This window comes from Capricornis sumatraensis, chromosome 20, assembly GCF_032405125.1.
Source record: "Capricornis sumatraensis isolate serow.1 chromosome 20, serow.2, whole genome shotgun sequence".
Taxonomy (NCBI): Eukaryota; Metazoa; Chordata; class Mammalia; order Artiodactyla; family Bovidae; genus Capricornis; species Capricornis sumatraensis.
The window spans coordinates 15,316,221-15,337,859 of record NC_091088.1 but is presented as its reverse complement, the minus strand read 5'-3'; the positions used below and the strand labels follow the sequence as shown (position 1 = coordinate 15,337,859).

The 21,639-nt window shown below is 44.3% G+C and overlaps 1 protein-coding gene across 1 annotated transcript in view; it reads right to left on the bottom strand.

Annotated features, from left to right (window-relative positions):
• Window positions 1-21,639, bottom strand: part of CDH13 (cadherin 13) — a 1,023,138-nt gene that overhangs the window by 634,306 nt on the left and 367,193 nt on the right. Inside the window, exon 3 of the mRNA XM_068992038.1 lies at window positions 9,408-9,616. Within this exon, the coding sequence (XP_068848139.1) occupies window positions 9,408-9,616 (209 nt within the window). The remainder of the gene's footprint in view (window positions 1-9,407; window positions 9,617-21,639) is intronic.

Below are 21,639 nucleotides of genomic sequence, written 5' to 3'. Positions count from 1 at the left end.
AAAGGTGGAGGTGGGGTGGGACTGTACCCCAGAAGGGGTCTCGGGGAGGAGAGAGGTCCACACGCTTGAAGGGCCCCCTCAAGGCATGGGGACTGGGGGGAGTGCGAGGGATGTTCGGAGGACGGGGGATTGGAGGAGTTTTTGCTCAGTTGTACATTCATTTTTTTATTTTCTAGCCATGTTTTAATTTTCCTATGTCATTTCATAGTCTTTACAGTAGAATAGAAAAGCACCAGTTCTGTTGCAAACGTCAGCATTACTAAATTAGCAGGGACTATGTAGAATCAGAAGGCCCAGACCCAGTTCCCAGTTCTGCCGCTTGCTGACAGATAAGGACATTGGCTAAATTCATCAGCATCTCTGAGCCTGGGCTACTTCTGTATCTGCAAAGAAGGAACCAGATCATCAATGGCACAGGCTGGCTATGAAGATCAGAAGAAGAGGCACTTGTGAGAACATCTAAGACAATGTCCTGACATGTGGTAGGCCCCTAGGGAGTGTCCCCTTCCATTTCTCTTTCAAAACAGATAAATATTTCAGCAGAATTCCATGGCAGCCCTGTCTCACTGACAGCACTTAAAACCCAGCTAATCTGCATTGAGATGTGCTATAATTGTAAAATACATATTGCATTTCAAAGATACAGTGTAAAAAGAATGTAAAAAAATTATTAATAATATTCAAGCCATTACTTATTGAAATACTATAAATTATAATATGCAATGGGTTTTATATAGGTTACAATAGATTTATATATATATATAATACATATATACACACCAAAGGTATATCTATATAGATATGGAGAGTATCTATCTCTGTCTATATGTGTACATATATATGTATATATGTTATATGTGGAGAGCTAGAGACATATCTACATGTGTGTATATATACGTAGAAAGAGAAATAAAGATACACTGCAGCTATGGAGAGTATCTGTATACATATACAGACACAGATATATAGAGATATATCTGTATAGAGACTATCTACATCTACATTTATGGAATTTAACCTAATATATATATTTGGTGTGTGTATGCGTGTGTATTCCATTGGACCACACTGCTGTGCAACATAAAACCTTGAGTCTTCACAAGCCAATGAAGCTACTTTTCGTTATCTAGACTTTCTATGGGATCAGTTATTTCTCCCCAAGCATTTCAATTAAAATTAATCTTCAGAATATAGTTTTTTTTAGATTCTGATCCACAAAGCAATCTGTTATCTACTTAAATTAATGAATCGAAGGATGTCTTTTATCTATATTTGAATAGTATCCTGGAGCTAAGAATCATAAACATAACAATTTAGTCGTGTGTCAAAGTGTAACAGCCTAATACCCTATTCTAGGCCCAATTCTTGGATCTGTACCATAATTTTTGAGCTATATATTTTCCCCAATTTGGGTGACAGTTAAATGGATACTAATTTTCCTTAATAGTAGCTGGGGAGGCGTTTGCCTTGTACAGTGGTACTTTGCAGGTTTTTGAAGTTATCACACTTGTTAAATCAGAGCATATTAAGTATCTACAACGCTAACTCCTCATTTCTTTATGGCCACAGTAAATGCACAGATTGGTTCTTCACCATGGTGGTTATAAAACATACTTCATGGGAGCAAGGTCGATACCACTGTCCAGCTCAACAGACTCCAAGCCCTTGCCAGTCAGTGTGATAATATGTCAATGTGATAACATCTGGAGACAAGACTATCACTTTTACCATAAGTTAGTCACTCTCGTTCTCAGAGATGCTTTAAACTAATGAAGTCAAGCTGCATGGATGCAGTGTGACAGGTACTTTAGAGGTTACATGGTATCATAGCCAAAACGCAGAAGATTCAGATGGTTGGCTCAGGGATGATAAAAACTAGAGTCTATCTCAGTAACAAAGGTGCAAAATCTATTTGTTTGGAAAGTGTGAGATTAGGAAAATGGAAAAAATATGAATCAGTGACAGCAACTCACTGGGCAACTCAGTTAAGAGTAAACAGTTTGTGATTAAGAACCCTCTGCTAGCACTGGGTTAGGCACCATACATATTGTTATACGACCCCATTAAGCATCTACAAGGCCAGGGCATCACTGTATGAATGAGAAAACCAAACCCAAAGGAGCCAGGTGACTTTTCAGTGTCATATGTCTGGTAAGTAATATGTGTGTGATTAAATCCCAATTTGGAGTCATTCCAGGTCCCTGTTAATATCATCCGCAACAATTCAGCTAAATGTCGCAGAGCGCGTGCATAGGCAGAACAGACAGGCACTCAGCCACTGCTTCTGAGCCTCTGGACTCACCATTCTAAGAGGTACTTTTCAAATGGAACCCCATCGCAGCACTGTTTATAATAGCCAGGACATGGAAACAGCCTAGATGTCCCTCAGCAGATGAATGGATAAGAAAGCTGTGGTACATATACACAATGGAGTATTACTCAGCCGTTAAAAAGAATTCATTGGAATCAGTTCTGATGAGATGGATGAAACTGGAGCCGATTATACAGAGTGAAGTAAGCCAGAAAGAAAAACACCAATACAGTATACTAACACATATATATGGAATTTAGAAAGATGGCAATGACGACCCTGTATGCAAGACAGGAAAAAAGACACAGCTGTGTATAACGGACTTTTGGACTCAGAGGGAGAGGGAGAGGGTGGGATGATTTGGGAGAATGGCATTCTATCATGTATACTATCATGTAAGAATTGAATCGCCAGTCTATGTCTGACGCAGGATACAGCATGCTTGGGGCTGGTGCATGGGGATGACCCACAGAGATGTTATGGGGAGGGAGGAGGGAGGGGGGTTCATGTTTGGGAACACATGTAAGAATTAAAGATTTTAAAATTAAAAAAAAAACAAATGGAACCCTAAGATTCTGCAAAGCAGTGGGTTTAAAAGGTGCAATCCCCCTGAGGGTCAAGATACATAATTAACAGCAATATTATCACTGGCTTATGATCAGTTGATGACATAATTTGTCATTTTAAACACTAAAAATAAAAACAACTCTTTCTCCCAAGTTGTTCCTTCCTCTAATTGCTCCTTTAATTTTACATTTTTTTGGAACTACTTCATCATAATTCTTGGAACTGGATTAGGAGCCAAACTTGTGTCTTTTAAATTGCATGTTTATAGTGGTAATGATTAAACATGGTAAACAAGCCTTGAATTTTGCCTTTTCAATTTCTGTCATAACTTTCTGTTTATCTTATTTTTAAAATGGTTTTTTAAGTGACCACAAAAAGGGGTAAATAATTTTTTTTCCTGCATTTAATTTAAGCAACTTAAGAGACCAGTTTTCCTTTACTGAAGATACCAAGCACTGACTTCCAGTTAAGAAGTCTAACTTGTTTAATTAACTTCTACATACTGCCAAGTCTTTTGATGTTTGTTAAGTGAACCCACAGGAATAAAGAATCCTCTCTTGAAAGTTTAGTCAGTGTTTCACTTAGAGTGGGTAGCTGAGGAGTGGGAGTGGTGAAGATTTAAGGTCATTTATCATCTTGAATTCTCTAGGTTGTAGAAGTGATAGCACTTGCTCACTCTGGAACGGGGGAAGGAATGGGTTTTCTGATTTTGCTTGGCTCACTCATTGTGCGTGCATTACAGTCTGACTCTGATGATACGATGAGGAGGAATAACAGGTTTTTTCATGGCACTTTCTTTGTGCTTGGCACTGTTCTAAATACTTTGCATATACTTATTCATTTAATCCTCGCGATGGTTCTATGAAGTTGATACTATTATAAGCCCGTTCTACAGCTGAGGGACCTGGAGCAGAGGTGCAAGCCTGGCACTGGGAACCGTGACAAGGCTTCCAGTTCCAGGGCAGTGTTCCCAGCCTCCCCATGTGGAAGTCAGGGCCCTGAGTTCAGGAGCTCGGGAGTGATGTGAAAACGAGCACAGATAAATGAGACATTAGAGTTTAAAGCTATGATCGGGGAGAGGCAGGCAGGGCTCTCTGAAGAGCATGGAGAAAAAGTCACTTTACTAGCTGGGGGGATGGAGAGGTGTCCCTGAAGAAGGGAAATCTCGGCAGGTTCAGAAGTTTCCGAAGAGTTAGTCCTGCCGATTGGTACTGGGCATGCAGCAGGCGGAGCCATGGCTAGCAGGACATAGCCTGGGCAGGGGAGTGGCCAGCATGACCTGGAGGAAGAGCTTGGCCAGCTCAAGAAACCACACATGCTTCGGTATTGGGAGGTGAGGGCAGATTTCAACGCAGGGAATGGTATGAAGGGAGGGACTCAATCTACTCAAGTGTTTATTCAGAGGGTATTTACTGAACACCAACTACTGCCCACACTGTGCTGGGTGCTGAGGACAGATCAGTGGACCCTCCAGGAAGGAAGCAAGGAAAGAAGGGAGTGGGGGTGTGGGCAGGGAGGTAGAAGGGAAACAGACTATACTCCTGCCTTCAGCGAGCTTGCAGTCTTCTCAGAGAGCCAGACTCGAAATACTTAAGGAAGCAAACGTTTAGTTAGCAGTGGAGAAGATCGCCAGGAAGGAAGAGAACGGGTGCTAGCAATGAGGCTAGCAGAGGAGGCCTTCCTTTGGTACCAGTGAGTGCTCTTAGAGGAAGTGACATTTCAGCAGGTCAAGCCACTTAAAAATGAGAAGGAATCTGACCTGCAGGAAGGCTGTAGAGGTCAGGCTAGACTGTAAAGGACATTTTTCACACATATACAAAGACTTCAGAATTCATCCCATAGGGCAGATACCCTGATGGGAAGTAAGAGCCCATTAAGCAGAAGAGTAATCTGGTTAGATTTGCACTGATACTCCAGGCTGGGGGCAGGCAAGCCTGATCCAAGGCTGTAGTCTGTGGCCCGCACAACTCTACCATCTGTTACAAGCACGCTTCCTCCTTTGCTCACGAGACCCAGCTGTCTGGGTCACAGGAATCTAAATTCTACAGATGCCTAGAGCGTGAAACTCATTTTTTAAGATGAAGTCGGTAGGTACAGTCTCTTTAGCTCCCAAACTTAATTCAAAATAAATTCCTACAAGCTCTGTGAAGTTTCCCAGCCTGACTTTATTGAGTTTTTAATTGATGTCAGAACTCAGTGCCATAATCTACAGTTGTGGAAGCTACAAACTGCTAAATTAGAAATACATAAATAAATAAGTGGCATTTTCCCCCCAGACTTGAAACGTGTAAATGAGGTTGATGAGTTCCATTTCCACAGCCGGTAAAGACAACTCCATCCAAGATGGAAAAGGAATGAAACACTCAGTTTTTCCATGTAAACCTTTGGAGCTCTATGTTCAAGGTAAAAATGACGAACTATTTAATAAGTAAGTAAATGGAAGCCAACACTCTGCTGTCTTCCTGTTCACCACTGCCAGGCAGCAAGCAATAGCGGATTCGGTGCGGACAAGCTACAGTTCCATCCAGAAGTACTCTTGTGAGTCAAGTTCACGGTCACATTCCATGGGCTAGGAAACACCTTTGTGCACACATGGCTATCTCAGCCCCCTCCTTAACCGTCCCCCTTGGCTGTTAAAATGAAACTGCTCCTTCACCCACACAGATCTAAGTTGATCTTACACAGGTCAGGCAGCCACCAGTTTCTGGGCAATCCATTAACAATGTAGCCATAGGTTGAGCATCTATAACTAAACCACAGTTAACAATCAGACTTCACAGATTTGGGCTACAGGCTTTCCTGGGAAACAGGATCACAGGAAGCAGGTAAGACGAGAGAAGCACATTCTTACATTCTTTCATTGAGGAACCGTTGGGCTCCAGTTACTGCAGCTGAATTGGGCTTCAGCGGGGTTGCGTTTGTCTTAGAGAACCCGTCCTTCCCTGACACAGTGATGTGAAGCCAGCCGCTGTGACGTCCCTCCCGTCTCGGTTGTGCTGGGTGCCCCACTGCCCTTATTTCTCTCTTTGGCCTCACTTTCTCCTTCCGCCCCTAATCTCTGGTCTCTGTGTCATGGCCTCAGCAAGGACGTGTTGTCCACAAATTCCTTATCCTTTCTCAAGAGGTTCTAAAATAGTGCCACTGATGGGACACGCCACCTGCTGTCTGGTGCTGTGCCCAATGGAGCACTCCTGCGATTGGGACTCCATTCTTATTTATCCCTGCTTCACAGATGAGAATGTGGAAGTTCAGGGAGGTGAGTGGCTTGCCCAAAGTCATGTAAACATAAGTGATGGAGCAGAAATTTGAACCCACTAAAGTTTGACCCCAAAGTTAAAGCCTTACTACTATGCTACTTTCCCCCCAGGTGTTTACCTGGAGATCCAACCCTGCCCCTATCCAGATGTCCCCAGGAGCTGCCAACTCAAACACATCCAAGCTGGACTATTCACCTTTCCCAAGCACTCCTCCCCTGACTGGTGCAATCCAGCTCCATCCTCCTAGGCTAGACAACTGGACTCACTGGGATGCTGGCTCTTGGCTCTGTTTTCCTTCAAACCACATCTTCCTTTGATGGTCTTCCCCTCATTGCTACTATACTGCTCTAACTCATGCCCTCATCTTTGGACCCATGGGAAGCCACCCAGGTGGCAGTTGGCTGGCGAGCAAAGTGGCAGAAGGAGAATGGATGGAGAGGCCAGAGCCTCAATCTTGATTCTGCCAACTGCAAGCAAGGGGATATTGGCCAAGTTCTCACATCTGTGGGAAGGGGGTACCATTAGCAGCCTCTCAGGGAGGTTGGGAGGGTTAGAAATAGCACATTAAAGCAGACCCTGAGACACACACACTCATGAGAGTCCCACTAAGCAGTACAAGCTCTCACTCATCTCTTTGTGCCTCAGTTACCCCAGTCTGTAAAATGAGGCCAGCAGCATGGGCCTCCAAGGTGGTGGGGGGATTAGACGAATCAGCATGTGTGGCCCATGAGGGCAGCAGGAAGTGTGCAGTGAGCCCCAAGCAGGCACTGGCTGTCCTCAGCAGCCCTCCCCCCTTCTCTAAAGGCACGGAGCAGCCGTCACCATAGCCTCCCTGTTGGTACTTGTTAACATACATGGTCCCTTTCTCTCCCCAGGCAGGAGCTGGGCTGGCTCTTGAACCCATTGCTTTCCTTCTCTAGCTGGCCTGCTGCACCACACACAGTAGGGCTTCAAAAATACTAACTGGGTATCTATTAAGGACTGTGCTTTCCTTAGAGGGATTCTCTGGCTAGCTATTTTATTTTCCTAGCCTTTTCTCTTTCGTTTTTCTTTTTTTCTTTTTTTTTTTTTAACCTTTATATTATGGACATATCTGGGCAACTTCACAAGGCTGATTTTCAAATCTCATAAAATTACTGAAGGTGGGAGATAAATGCCTATTCTGCTGGAGTTGGTAAACTGAATGGCACAGCAGCCTCCCCCCTACTTTACAAGAAGCAAACAATAGCCACCAAGCTTTGTGGACAGTGTGTTCAGACAGAGATGAATAGGAGACGGCCAGGGCTCCGAGGAGCTGGGCTTCTAGAGGAGCTGGGCTTCTAGAGGGGCTCTTTCTGGGGCACAAGTGACCAGCTCTTCATGGCTGAGTCTCTTGGTAATAATGCCAGGACTCCAAGCCCAGCAAGGTGAAGTTTTGTCCCAGGGAATGTCTCAAATCCCATCTGTTCTGCTTGGAGCTAAATGTGACACTGTCTTTTCTAGATTTAGAGATGAGCTGTCAATCACAATGAACACTGATCTAACTTCATTCTATCCCACATGCAAAACCCCCGTCTGTGAATCTCTGTACCGTTTACTTGTTCCCAAGAAGCATTTCGTACTGCACATCCTGGCAGCTGTGTTGCTAGGCATGTGGAAGTCATTTACATCATGAGTTAGTGAGCTGCTGTGAAAATAACCATGGTTAAGTGAGAGGTGAACTCTCTTTCGCGGTGCCAGTGGGTTTCCACACTGGGATGTATTCACCAAGATCCTGCTTTGTTTTGAGAACATCAGTGGCACACTGGATTCACGTTTAGCTTTCTACCTATGCTTAACTCACAGATTCACAGACACGAAGAGGTATTATGGAGTTTTTCAAGTCCAGGGACAGCAGATATACTCCAGCCCTAGAAACATCTCTCAGTGATCAATGGATAGTAGCTTTCAGAAGCACTGTCTTGGGAGTGATACTCGGGTCAAGCAGGGTGATTAGCAATGTCTGCAACGTATACTGTGGTGGAGTAGGGCAGCCCATGTACCACTTTCTTGCCGCTGCAGACTATGTAACCCCTCTCATCTGCAGGTAAGGAAGTTGCGTGACTCTTTCAAGATCACACAGACAGCGTTGGCAGGAGAGCAGCACTCACGACGCCATTTGTACTGTCTCTGCTCCCCAGCTGTGGGATTGGTGTTCACTCCACCACTGAACAAAATGAACAGGTGAAGCAGGGTTACTGGGAGTGTGACAGATGGAGAAAAGCAGTGGGAACCACAGGCTTTGATAAAGTGGGTAGGAGCAGGCCAGCAGCAGGTAGGAGAAAGGCTAGTCCAGTCGCACCAAGCTGGGGACACACCATTATTATTGTAATTATTTTCCCAGGGTCTTGCTGTGTGTCTTCCCTTTCTGTAATTGAGAAAGCCACAGAGTCTCTGAGCTCCTGGTGATGGGGAAGTAAGTAAATTTACAGTACCAAATGTCCCCGGATGACACAATCAGGAAGCCTGAAGAGCAGTTTGTGGCATTCCTACAGTCACATGTGTGCAGGGGCAGAGAGCTTCATACAGGTGCGTGTAGAAGGGGATGGACACCAGTGTGTGGCAAAGGAGCAGCCTCACATACAACTCCAGTGTGCGACTGTGCTTCTCACCTGCATATCCCCCACTTCCCTTTCTTAGATGACAGCATCCTAATTTGAGTAACTAACTCTTTCACCCTCAGTCCGTATATTTTAGGTGGGGCTGAACTCATCCTGATCTCAGGACAAGGCATGTGCCTCAGGCTTAGCCAACTAGAGCATCAGGATCCAGTTGTCATAGAAACTGAATCAGGGATGGGAGCATGCTCTGAGGAGAGCCAGTGGGACTTGATTTCAAGCTTGGGGTGGCAGTATAGGAAGAGATGCTCTTTGAGATGACTTCAGACTGGGAAGATGACGTGAAGCTGCTGAGACCACACCAGGAAGCAGGAAGGGCTGTGACTGTCTACAGGCGAAGTCAGTGGAAGAAGAGTGGAATCACAAACGGAGAAGGACCAAAGCTAAAGCCATCATTTGGGCATGGACGCACAGCCATGCTAGCAGGCAAAGCTGTCTCTGAGGTCTCTGTCACACGACCCAATCAGTTCCCCTAGCCACGCCGTGGTTTTTTTTTTTTTTTGACTTAGGTTTCTATCATTTGCAAACAACAAAAAGACTCTTGACCAATAATAAGCCAAAGACCCATTTTCCACATAAGACACACAAATTGCAGTGTTCCTCCTTGGACCAACTTATCCTAAGTGATTACATTACCTGTAAGGAGCCCTGGATGTCTTTCCCTCCAACAATTACGAGTTCTGCCATGTCTTCTGCATAGGGAGTCCGGGCATGGACGAACAGAGTCTTGCCCACCGTGGTTATGTTTCTCAGGGCAACTAAGCTGCCATTGTTGTTCACCTTGAAGTATGGGCTTGAGACCTCATAGTGCAGCTTGTCATTTCCCTTGCAGTCACTGAAGGTCACTGGCCAAAACAAAACAAATGAACAGAAACAGAAGGAGTGTGAGTAGGCTGGGAAGTTTCACGCTGGAGCGGTCTTTGACCATTAAATGCGACTCACCACTCTGCACCCAGACCCACGCGTGCTGCCCCTCACCACTGCATCCTCTCGTGGCCTCCTGGCTTCGGCTAGGCAAAGGACTCCGCTCAGTGAAGCCTTCCTAATCAGCGCCCCTGTCCCAGGCAGGTGCTAAGCCTTTCAGTGCACAAAGAGAACCTCTTCCCTGCTTCCACACGGGGGGCAGAGGATACTGCGGACAAGGCTGGGAACTGAGACGAAGGCCCCTTGTCACCCCTCATCTAGGTTGAGCCCAGCAGTGGAGACAGGTAGGGAATGAAGGACTCAGCCACAGCCTCCCCTTAGTTCCCCAGGCTCTATGTACAGCCAGTCGTGACAGCATTTCACCTCCTGTGCTCAACTTTCACTTAGCTCCTTGGTGAAGTCAGGGGTGGTGCCTTTTCTTCCTTCAGAATCCCTATAAAGCTTTGCATAGCTGCTAAGTATGGTTGGGATCTGTGTGTGAGTGCTGAATGAAGTTTTGGCAAAGAACAGTTATGTACTCAGCGTTTATTGAGTGGCATCTGAGTGCCAGGCTCTGTCATAAGGCCAGTACATCCGGTCTCTCCTTTCAGCCTCACAACCACTCTAAGTTACAGCAGCATTTCCCAGGTTTATTTTTATTATCTCCCCCGGCCCAGAAGTGTTTTTAGAGACTGTTGCCTAATCGTCAGCCCTCTCATGCATTGCCAGCGTCATAGCCCTATCTGTTTACTGACTGCACGGATATCTATTCTACACACACACACAAAGTACAATTGTTTGTCTTTCTCCCAAGAACCCATGTCACCCCTTTGGTGACACAGAGCCCCGCTGAGAATGCACAGTCTACACACATTATTTCCATACTATGGGAGGAAAGAACTGAGCCTTGGAGAGACTGACTAACATGCTCAAGACCACACACCCAGGAAAGGCAGGCACCTGTTCTCAGGCTGATCAGTCTAGATCTACAGCTCAAGCTCTCAGCACATCCACTTCCCAGAAACAGGTTAACGAGAGGGAAAAGAGCTGCTGCCCCATCCTGACCCCCTCAGGCCTCTCACCAACCCCTCCAGGTCATCAGAGGTACCAGGCGAGGACATCCTGAGAGACAGACCTGCATTTAGGACCCGGCGCATAGTAGGCCCTCAATATATCCTCGCTCTCTTCCTGACTTGTGGTATCAGGTAACTAAGGTTGCATGATTGGGTCTTGTATATTTTAGACACCTTTTACCAGTCCAGGAATGAGTGCTTTAGACTGGGGGCATTTTTTAAGGCTATGAGAATAGTTTAGAGAATTTAAAAAAAAAAAAAAAAAGAAAAAAGCAATACCCGCTTCAACTCCCAACCGAGTTGAGTTGGAAAGAGGAGGACTGGGGTCCAGGCACTGGTATCTCTTTAAGATTTCCCAGATGAATCTAATGCAGCCAGGGTCAAGCACTGGGACCTTGGACAATGGACTGCTTGTCAAGATGCCAGGTTTCCACATTTCCCAGTGATTCCTGGCATGAAGCCAGGGTTGGGGACCTAGCATGCCAGGAACTGTTATTCCCATGCTCTGTGAAGGGGCAGTTTTAAGAGTAGGTGTCTCAGCCCCTTTCCAGTCCTGGCTCATTTGTAGCGGCCCTGAGATCATGGGCAAATGACTTTTCCCTTGAACCTCAATGTCTTCATCTACAAAGTGGAACTGTTACAGGGAAAAGCCAATTATGGCTCCATTTCTTTTACTTTAACCTTTGCTTCTTGTTGCTTTCGTTCACTAAAAGGACACTGTCCATACATAATGGCCTGCCATGGGGAACCCTGCCCCTCTGCCTGAGTGTTAAGCCTAAATGCTTCTGTGCAGGACCTTGTCTACCTGCGGATGGCTATAGGAAGGAAGAAATTAGCACATCCCCTCCCAAGGCTTGCCATTCCAGGAGGTATGTGCAAGATATATGCCTTTTTAGTTTGCTTTCTCAGCCCCCCAACCCCCCATTCTAGAGAAGAAACTGGCATCCAGACCCAGACAAGATGGTTTTATTTTGAGACATTAGTCTGTCATCTTTGTCTGCAGGCTTTCTGAATAAAGTCATATTTTTTGCCAGAACACTCTGTCTGTAGACTTACTGACCTGTCATGTGGTGAGTAGAGTGAACTTGGACTCAGTAACAGAAAAAATAATAGTACCTCCCCTCGTAGGTACTACAGTTCTTATGATAAGCATTAAACAAGATAATAACACCTGGTGCTATTACTGAAACACAAATTTGTGTGCCTGACAATACCATACCTTGGTATCAGCCTTGGTATTGTGAGGCTGAACAATACCAAAATATCAGTGTGGAACAGAGAAAGGTTTCCTGCAGGGCTGTGCAAGGAGACAGGTGGGTCATGCCTTAAAAACCCCAAACTGCCCGAAAGCTCTCCGCGAAGCCCTTTAATAGGAAAGGTGAGGAAGGGGTGTGGGTAATTGTTGCAAACTTCTTGGTGTCAGATCCTTTGTTCTTGAACCGTAAGGTCACAGTCAGGTAATAACATTCCTCTAAACTCCCACCAAACAAATGCTATTCTCTCTTCTGATAAGTCCGGGCCAGGTCCCTCAGCACAACTTTCACCCTCGGAGGTCCAGGCCTGGCTGAGAGGAGGGGGTCCCTGCAGGCACTGGTTACCCTGCCCCAGAGTGTTTGCCCAGCACCCAGGCTGGGTTTTCCTGCCAGTGCCCAGGCCTGGCTGAAGAGGCAGGTCTCCACTGGCAGCTCCCTCAGGGCCAGGTCCCCAGACCTGTCGAGCCACCACTGCTGTGGGAGCCAGGTGCTCAGGCCCCAGCTGGCCTCAAGCTCCTCACACTGCCCAGTGGGGGCTGGTCCCAGAGATGGCCGCTGCCATTAGGTCACCGAGGCGGGAATGGGGGAGAGGGTCATCGCCACCTCAAGGCCTGGACCCGGCCAGTGGGCGGCCTTGGTGAGGGCTCTGGAGCTCCACAGCACACAGCCCCCAACTTGTTCCCTGAGCCCCCAACTCACCCACTGCGCCAGGCCAGGTCTGCCTCTCACCTCGCTCTCCATCTGAGGATCACCATTAGGAGGACTGTTGGCTCATGTCCTACTAATGGCCGCTGGTACACGGTTATTCAGGGGGAGGAGCCCACTGTGGTGCCGACCAATGGCTGCGCAGGACTACCAATGGGCACTGAGTGACAGTTGCCCTGGCGAGAGAGACCCACGGCTGCACCGACCAATGGCTGAGTGACTGTCTAATGGTCTGGTGGTAACCATTTTCTGGGAAAGGGCTGGGGGTTATGGCAGGCAGCAACGGCCACGAGAGTTGCAGCCGGTGGCAGTGCTCTATTACAATGCTCCATGAACAAGAATTACCATCATCAATTTTCCTGTGATTCTGGGCATTGAAGGAGTTCTCTTTCCTTTTCTACACAACTTCCTTCTTCTAGCTGTTTTCTGACTGCCTCTTGGGTCCTTCTGCCTCTGTCCAGTCAGGTACTGGTGCTCTGGCCCAGGCGGTTACCATGGAGATCGTTACTACAGATATTCCTGCTGAGGCTAAAGCAACGAGGCAGATGATTCTGATCCAGCCTTGCCCATCTTTGAATCCTCCCACTTTTCTTGGCAAAGCTCTACCTATCTCACTTGAGAGATCACGAAGGGAAAACAACTTCAAAGGAGTAAAATTACAGTGTCTGCCCACAGCGGACTCCACAAAGTTGTCTAAGGTATTCTTTTTTCCTAAAAGAACGGCACTCTGCTGAAATTTTTACATTCGTAATTGCAAAGAATCCTTACATTATCTATCTGCGGTGAATACTTTTTTTTCCCTCTGGAAGCTGAGACTTAGAGAGTCTGAATGAGGTTAAGGCCAGTTAGTCTAGGTCGTCTGCCTAAGCGAATGTGTTACTTCCTTCAATCACTCAGCTTCCAGATTCACAATCTAGCCATGCTTTCATACCTGATCTGTTATTCCCTTAATATTTTTCTTTTAATTGACTCACATTTTTACTTATACAATTATTTAAAGATAATCTTTATAGTACATGATGAATCTGCCAAACGTATTTTCCTAAAAATTTAAGGAGGCTAACAGAAGCAGAAGATATTAAGAAGAGGTGGCAAGAATACACGGAAGAACTGTACAAAAAAGATCTTCATGACACAGATAATCATGATGATGTGATCACTAATCTAGAGCCAGACATCTTGGAATGTGAAGTCAAGTGGGCCTTAGAAAGCATCACTACGAACAAAGCTAGTGGAGGTGATGGAATTTCAGTTGAGCTGTTTCAAATCCTGAAAGATGGTGCTGTGAAAGTGCTGCACTCAATATGCCAGCAAATTTGGAAAACTCAGCAATGGCCACAGGACTGGAAAAGGTCAGTTTTCATTCCGATTCCAAAGAAAGGCAATGCCAAAGAGTGCTCAAACTACCACACAATTGCACTCATCTCACATGCTAGTAAAGTAATGCTCAAAATTCTCCAAGCCAGGCTTCAGCAATATGTGAACCATGAACTCCGTGATGTTCAAGCTGGATTTAGAAAAGGCGGAGGAACCAGAGATCAAATTGCCAACATTCGCTGGATCATGGAAAAAGCAAGAGAGTTCAAGAAAAACAACTATTTCTGCTTTATTGGCTATGCCAAAGCCTTTGACTGTGTGGATCACAGTAAACTGTGGAAAATTCCTCAAGAGATGGGAATACCAGACCACCTAACCTGCCTCTTGAGAAATCTGTATGCAGGTCAGGAAGCAAAAGTTAGAACTGGACATGGAAAAACAGACTGGTTCCAAATAGCAAAAGGAGTACGTTAAGGCTGTATATTGTCATGCTGCTTATTTAACTTATATGCAAAGTACATCATGAGAAACACTGGACTGGAAGAAACACAAGCTGGAATCAAGATTGCTGGGAGAAATATCAATAACCTCAGATATGCAGATGACACCACCCTTATGGCAGAAAGTGAAGAGGAGCTAAAAAGCCTCTTGATGAAAGTGAAAGAGGAGAGTGAAAAAGTTGGCTTACAGCTCAACATTCAGAAAACGAAGATCATGGCATCCAGTCCTATCACTTCATGGGAAATAGATGGGGAAACAGTAGAAACAGTGTCAGATTTTATTTTTGGGGGGCTCCATAATCACTGCAGATGGTGACTGCAGCCATGAAATTAAAAGACGCTTACTCCTTGGAAGAAAAGTTATGACCAACCTAGATAGTATATTCAAAAGCAGAGACATTACTTTGCCGACTAAGGTCTGTCTAGTCAAGGCTATGGTTTTTCCTGTGGTCATGTATGGATGTGAGAGTTGGACTGTGAAGAAGGCTGAGCACCGAAGAATTGATGCTTTTGAACTGTGGTGTTGGAGAAGACTCTTGAGAGTCCCTTGGATGGCAAGGAGATCCAACCAGTCCATTCTGAAGGAGATCAACCCTGGGATTTCTTTGGAAGGAATGATGCTAAAGCTGAAGCTCCAGTACTTTGGCCACCTTATGCGAAGAGTTGACTCATTGGAAAAGATTCTGATGCTGGGAGGGATTGGGGGCAGGAGAAGAAGGGGACAACCGAGGATAAGATGGCTGGATGGCATCACGAACTTGATGGATGTGAGTCTGAGTGCACTCCGGGAGATGGTGATGGAGAGGGAGGCCTGGCGTGCTGCGATTCATGGGGTCGCAAAGAGTCGGACACGACTGAGCGAATGAACTGAACTGAACTGAACTGAACTAAAGAGGCAAGTAAAAACATACATTAGTCCTTGTGTGTAGTAATGATGTGTGTTCCATGCTCCAGAAATGCTGGCTTGGGCTAAATTCCTCTCTCATTTAAACAAATTCATGCTTAGGTCCACCATACTCAGGTTTGTAATCTAGAAAGGCTCTGATACAATTATATTGAGTTGGATGAGAAGTTTGTTCATGTTTTTTCTGTAATATTTTATGGAAAATCCTAAATGAACCCAATATGATTATCCTATATATTCTAGGAGGGGTTCTGACATTTGAAATAATATTTATAACATAATAATATACTATATATAAAATCTATGTATAGTATATTATATATATTATAATGTCAGGTGAGTGTATTCTCCTCGGTTCTGTCTCGTCTCAACAAAAATTTGAAGTGACAGACGTTAAAGCCCTCGGTGTGTCACAGCTCTCAGACAGACCGTGTTATAGCTCTTAGATAGATCCGTGTTACACCTCTGTGTTACAGCTCAGTTTTATTTAGAAAATAACAGGAAAAAACATCCTCAAGAGGTGAGGGCATGCCAACCCAAAGACGCGGAGAGAAGAGAGAGAGAGAGAGAGAGTGAATACACAGCGTGCACGGGAGAGAGACCCCCGGCGTCTGGCCCCTCTTGGTCTTTGTCTTCTCCTCCCCCGGGCCTGCGCTGTGTAAATCAGGCCAGCCAGGGGTGCTGTTTGCTCTATCTGAGGTCCTCACTCCGGTCCTCGGACCTTCCTTCGTTCTATTTTCACAGGCTGCCATTTTGGACTCCTGTTTCCTATTCTCACTACCTAACAATAATAATGTCAGAGAAGGCAATGGCACCCCACTCCAGTACTCTTTCCTGGAAAATCCCATGGACGGAGGGGCCTGGTGGGCTGCAGTCCATGGGGTCGCTGAGAGTTGGACACGACTCAGTGACTTCACTTTCACTTTTCACTTTCATGCATTGGAGAAGGAAATGGCAACCCACTCCAGTGTTCTTGCCTGGAGCATCCCAGGGATGGGGGAGCCTGGTGGGCTGCCGTCTATGGGGTCGCACAGAGTCGGACACGACTGAAGCGACTTAGCAGCAGCGGCAACAATAATAATGTAATATAAAATAGCAACCCACTCCAGTACCTTTGCCCGGAAAATCCCATGGACGGAGGAGCCGGTAGGCTACAGTCCATGGGGTCGCAAAGAGTCAGACACGACTGAGCGACTTCACTTTTACTTTCACTTTCATAGTTTATAAAATAATATAATATATAGATAACATAAGAATACATATAACATAAATAATGAGGTCTTGAGAAAGACACAAACCTCGGAGAAGGCACAATCTAGACCAAACCAACAATCGCAATTGAATACTTAATCAAAAGTATTCAAAACACAGTCTTTGTTTCTTCTTGCTCCTGAAGGAAACAGACCCTACTTCCCCACTGACTGCAATCTCACCTTAAATTTCCTATTAAAGGGCACAGTTGATAGCACCAGCCCTGAATCATTATGAACCTTACATTCTGAACCTTGTTGACACAATCGAGATGTCAGTGATTCTCAGAGACCAAGCCAGTGCATGCTCCAGGGTGCAGAGTTCAAAGAACATATTAAGGATGAAGTGGAATAGTTTATGTCTGTTATGTAAAAAATAGATGTTTCTATATAGATAACCTCCTAAGCTCAGAATAACACCATGAGGATAATTGAAAGGAAAAATTATAACAAACAATTAAACTTGTAAACAAATATTGAAAACCTCTGTGTGAGGGGGAAAAGGAGCTATCTGTACTATTCTGCACCTACAAAGAACTTCCTTACATAGTTTATCACTATGGCATTTAAAATAGCTACTGGGAAACATTATACATATAATACACTGTACATGGGGATTTATTGGAATCAATTGTGCAACATCATTCTCTGTGATAATCTGTGAACACCCCAGGAGAAGAAAGGGGGAAGTGAAAACTCCCCACCTGGGGGAAAAATGCAAATTAGATGAATGGCACCACTCAGCGTTTCAATTATGCTTTCAGCGTGTTTCCACTCAAAATGTCCTCTGGGCTTAATGCAAATGTCACGAAGAGACAAACTTTAGCTGGGAGACAAAACTGCAGCTGAAATGGGAAGTGTGGTACGTGAATTAAGGGGCTTAATCCTCCCGATCCTGATTTTATGTTTTTCTATTTCTTTCTTTTGAACGTGGTTCTCAGGGATGGAAAAGGCATAGATTTCTTACCATCTATGTGTGAGGAAGCAAATTAAGCTATATTATGATCCCAGGAAAATATAAAAATGTAGATAGATTTAAATTTACTGTAAAATATAGAGCAGTCCTACTCATACAGATAGGTACAAACTCAATATGGAATTTGTGCTATTCTTATAAGTGTTCTGGGGTGAGTCTGTGATCCGTGCACTCACATCCGACATGGGTAAATGGTCCTAAATACATTATTCACATTCTGTGGAGACTTGCAAACTGGTCTACACATAAGTTTCAGGCCTCTCAGAGTTGGTGGCCAGACTCTGCTTGTACGCATGTGTGAGGATGTGTGATGACCAGTAGTAGCGTGGGGTCAGTCATCTTGGGAGCTGTGCTCCTCCCAGAGTCAGAAGTGCCTGGATCTACTTCTAGCAACCTATGCTTGCACACAGAAGAGCATGGCTTTATTTCAGCAGTATGCTGGTTTAAAAAAAAAAAGATTGTACATTGCTTGCTCTCTCTTAAGACTGTACCATCTATCCGCATACTCATAGCTCAATTAGTCAAACAATTCAATTGCTCCATTTGGCATGAAGGACCTGCATTTGGTTGATCTGCAGAGTCTTTGATAGGGCATGGAAAGCCATGCCTTTCTAACAACTGAAATAGCACTTAGTCCAGAAACATCAGATGGACTCTCCCCAGGATACAGCACATCACTTAATTGCTTTTTGCATCTTCAGTATCCCACTGGGTTCCAACTTCCTTGGAAAGAACTCAGAGGACTTTAGTCCAGAGGCTCTATGGATTCGCAAGTGAGAGAAACAGAAAACAATTCCTTTGGTTTCTCCGAACACCCTTGTTACTCAAAGCTTCTGGTCAATCAAGGTTTTATTAACAAGCGTTCAGTGCCACCCACACTGGGACAGATTCTTGACTGATAATATATCCTCCAGCCTTCATTCTGTCTACCCTCTTGATTCCTGAATGCACGGAACCATATCCTGTGTTTCATGTTTGGCCTGGAGTCAGCATTGACATCCATAGTGCTTCTGTAAGGTTCTGGGCATGTTCCTAACCATGACTGATTATCCCGGCAGTGGATTTCACCTCCAGAGGCTTTGTAGATTTGATAGGTGCAGAATGCACATAAAATGGTCTTATACATCTCATGTGTCAATCCCAAGTTTGATAAAATAGAGTTTCGATTCTATCATGTCAGCCAAAGACATCATAATGAATGATTCCATCAAGTGATATTCAGCAAAAAACTATTTTTTGTCATGTAAACCCTTAAGGGGTTTACAGAGCCCACATCTGCTTTCAGGGGATTTCCTGAGCCAACCATTAAAAATTGAGCTGCTAGCTCTGGATAGTCTTTTCTGCCAGGGTCTTACATTTTCCTCTTGCTACTGAATTTTTTAAAAAACACAGCAAGTTGTTTTCTGAAAAAAAAAAAAAAAAGTTATGCACTTTCAATCCTGTGGTGGTTATAATCACTATGAATTTGTATCTCAGATTGGAATTTATATGGCACAGTGCCTGACACAGTAGATACTCAATCTGTTTGTTGAATGAATAAATAACAGAACTGCCATTTGGCAGCAAAGCAATTTTAAATTCCTCAAACAAAACTGAGGATGGCTCAAATTCACCTGAAGATTTGAGTAAGTCAATGTGAAAGCCACCCACTCAGCGAAACGGAAATCACTGATTCAGCAACTTTGTGAATCACCAAGTCTTAGAGTACTGACTCCCTCTGTTTTCATACTACTAGTCCATGGTTCTTCCTTAGTCCTTAGTTTTTGATTTATCTAGTAATTATGTGCACACATGTCTCCCTTTCTGAGTGTCTATAGGGTGAGTTAATGAGAAAAGAGATTTGCTCCACTATAACTTGTATCTGGTCTTGCTGTTGGAGATGTCTGGAGGCATGAGGCAGAATGTCTTGACTAGGCCTATATTGAGATTCAGATCCTGATTGTGTGTGATGCTCTGGCAGTCCAGTGATGCCCAAGCACCCCTATACTCCATGAGATGGCATACGTGTGAAGGAAGGAGCCTTTAAGAAGGTGGACCGCATACGCTGCTCTGGGGTCTTCTAGAACTAAAAGCTAAGGAAGGAAGGTGGGTTGGGATCCTACAGTTGTGCAGGTGGGAGCTGTACATTGCTGCAGTGCAAATATTAATATTTGCATGATCTTGTTATTGCCCAAATACTAGAAAAGCCTGAAGAAATTCAGGGTACCATTTGGAAGGTCTAGTTATTTCTGAGTGAAATAATTTGTGGTCATTGGATACTTTCAAGTAGCACTTAAATGACTGTTGAGCAGGAATGTTTTGGAAGAGATTCTAGCATTGGATGCTGTCTTTTACAGCTGGGAAAGTCTATTATTCTAAATCACGATATATCCATCCATTAACTCATTAAAAGTATCATTTGACCACTTATGGTATGAAAGACAGTAGGTAGAAAGGGATAAATGCCAATATTAAGACAAATAAGGTGGATTATCTGTCTTCTAGATACTCAGAGTCCAGAAGGTTGGACCACAGTATCATTTGGAGGGCTGCCCTTTGGAAGGACAGGTGTCCCATTCCTTCATTGTGATGAAAGGCCAAATACCACCACAGGGTAGATCTTAGAAGAAGCAGATCATCTCTTCATATAATATATTATTTCTTACAGTAAGAAAAAGTCAACCAATGAACAAGTTTATAATTACCAGAAACACCCAAGGTGAGGGGTTATCAACAAGTATATATTACCTTATTGAAGAGCTGTACTCTCTTAAAATTGCTTAGAAAGTGAATTTCTGTATATTTTTTCTATATTTTATTATAAATTACATGTGATTTTCTAGACAATGTTTTGGCTGTAAGTCCCAACAAAATTAAAGGATACAGCTACACATTGGGAGCATTTGAAGGGATGAACTGTAACTTTTAAAGGTAAATATTATCCTAATCCGTGAATTAAATAGTAAAAGTATGCAAATCTTGTGGGCCAATTTTTTAACTGGCTATGAAAGTCTGAAGATCTAATTATAATGATGGCTACAATCAACTTAGCAGAACTAAGCATCGTAGACCTAAAGGTCCTTCAGTTTTGACTCACTCTCTTCTTTAGAACTGAAGCAGGATGATCAGCTATTCTCTTCCTGGGTTCCCAAAGAAGCACTTGGGTTTTAGAAGAGATGAGGGGATGACGGGAGATGAAGCCAGGTGGGAGGGTGGCAGTGGTAACCCGACCTCAGAAATGAAATGTCCAAGATGAACAAACAGACAAAATAAGAGTCTTCAGGGAATGTGTATTGAATGAGCTTCTGATTTAAAATGCTATTGTGAACAGAAAAGACTGTCTATAAAGAGTCCATAATCTATAAGCTGAAATAGCACTCAGTAAATAAACTGTGGAAAATTCTGAAAGAGATGGGCATACCAGACCACCTGACCTGCCTCTTGAGAAACCTGTAGGCAGGTCAGGAAGCAACAGTTAGAACTGGACATGGAACAACAGACTGGTTCCAAATAGGAAAGGAGTACATCAAGGCTGTATATTGTCACCCGGCTTCTTTAACTTATATGCAGAGTACATCATGAGAAACACTGGGCTGGAGGAAGCACAAGCTGGAATCAAGATTGCTGGGAGAAATATCAATAACCTCAGATATGCAGATGACACCACCCTTATGGCAGAAAGTGAAGAAGAACTAAAGAGTCTCTTGATGAAAGTGAAAGAGGAGAGCGAAAAAGTTGGCTTAAAGCTCAACATTCAGAAAACGAAGATCATGGCATCTGGTCCCATCACTTCATGGCAGCTAGATGGGGAAACAGTGGAAACAGTGGCTGACTTTATTTTGGGGGACTCCAAAATCACTGCAGTTGGTGATTGCAGCCATGAAATTAAAAGACACTTACTCCTTGGAAGGAAAGTTATGACCAACCTATATAGCATATTCAAAAGCAGAGACATTACTTTGCCAACAAAGGTCTGTCTAGTCAAGGCTATGGTTTTTCCAGTAGTCA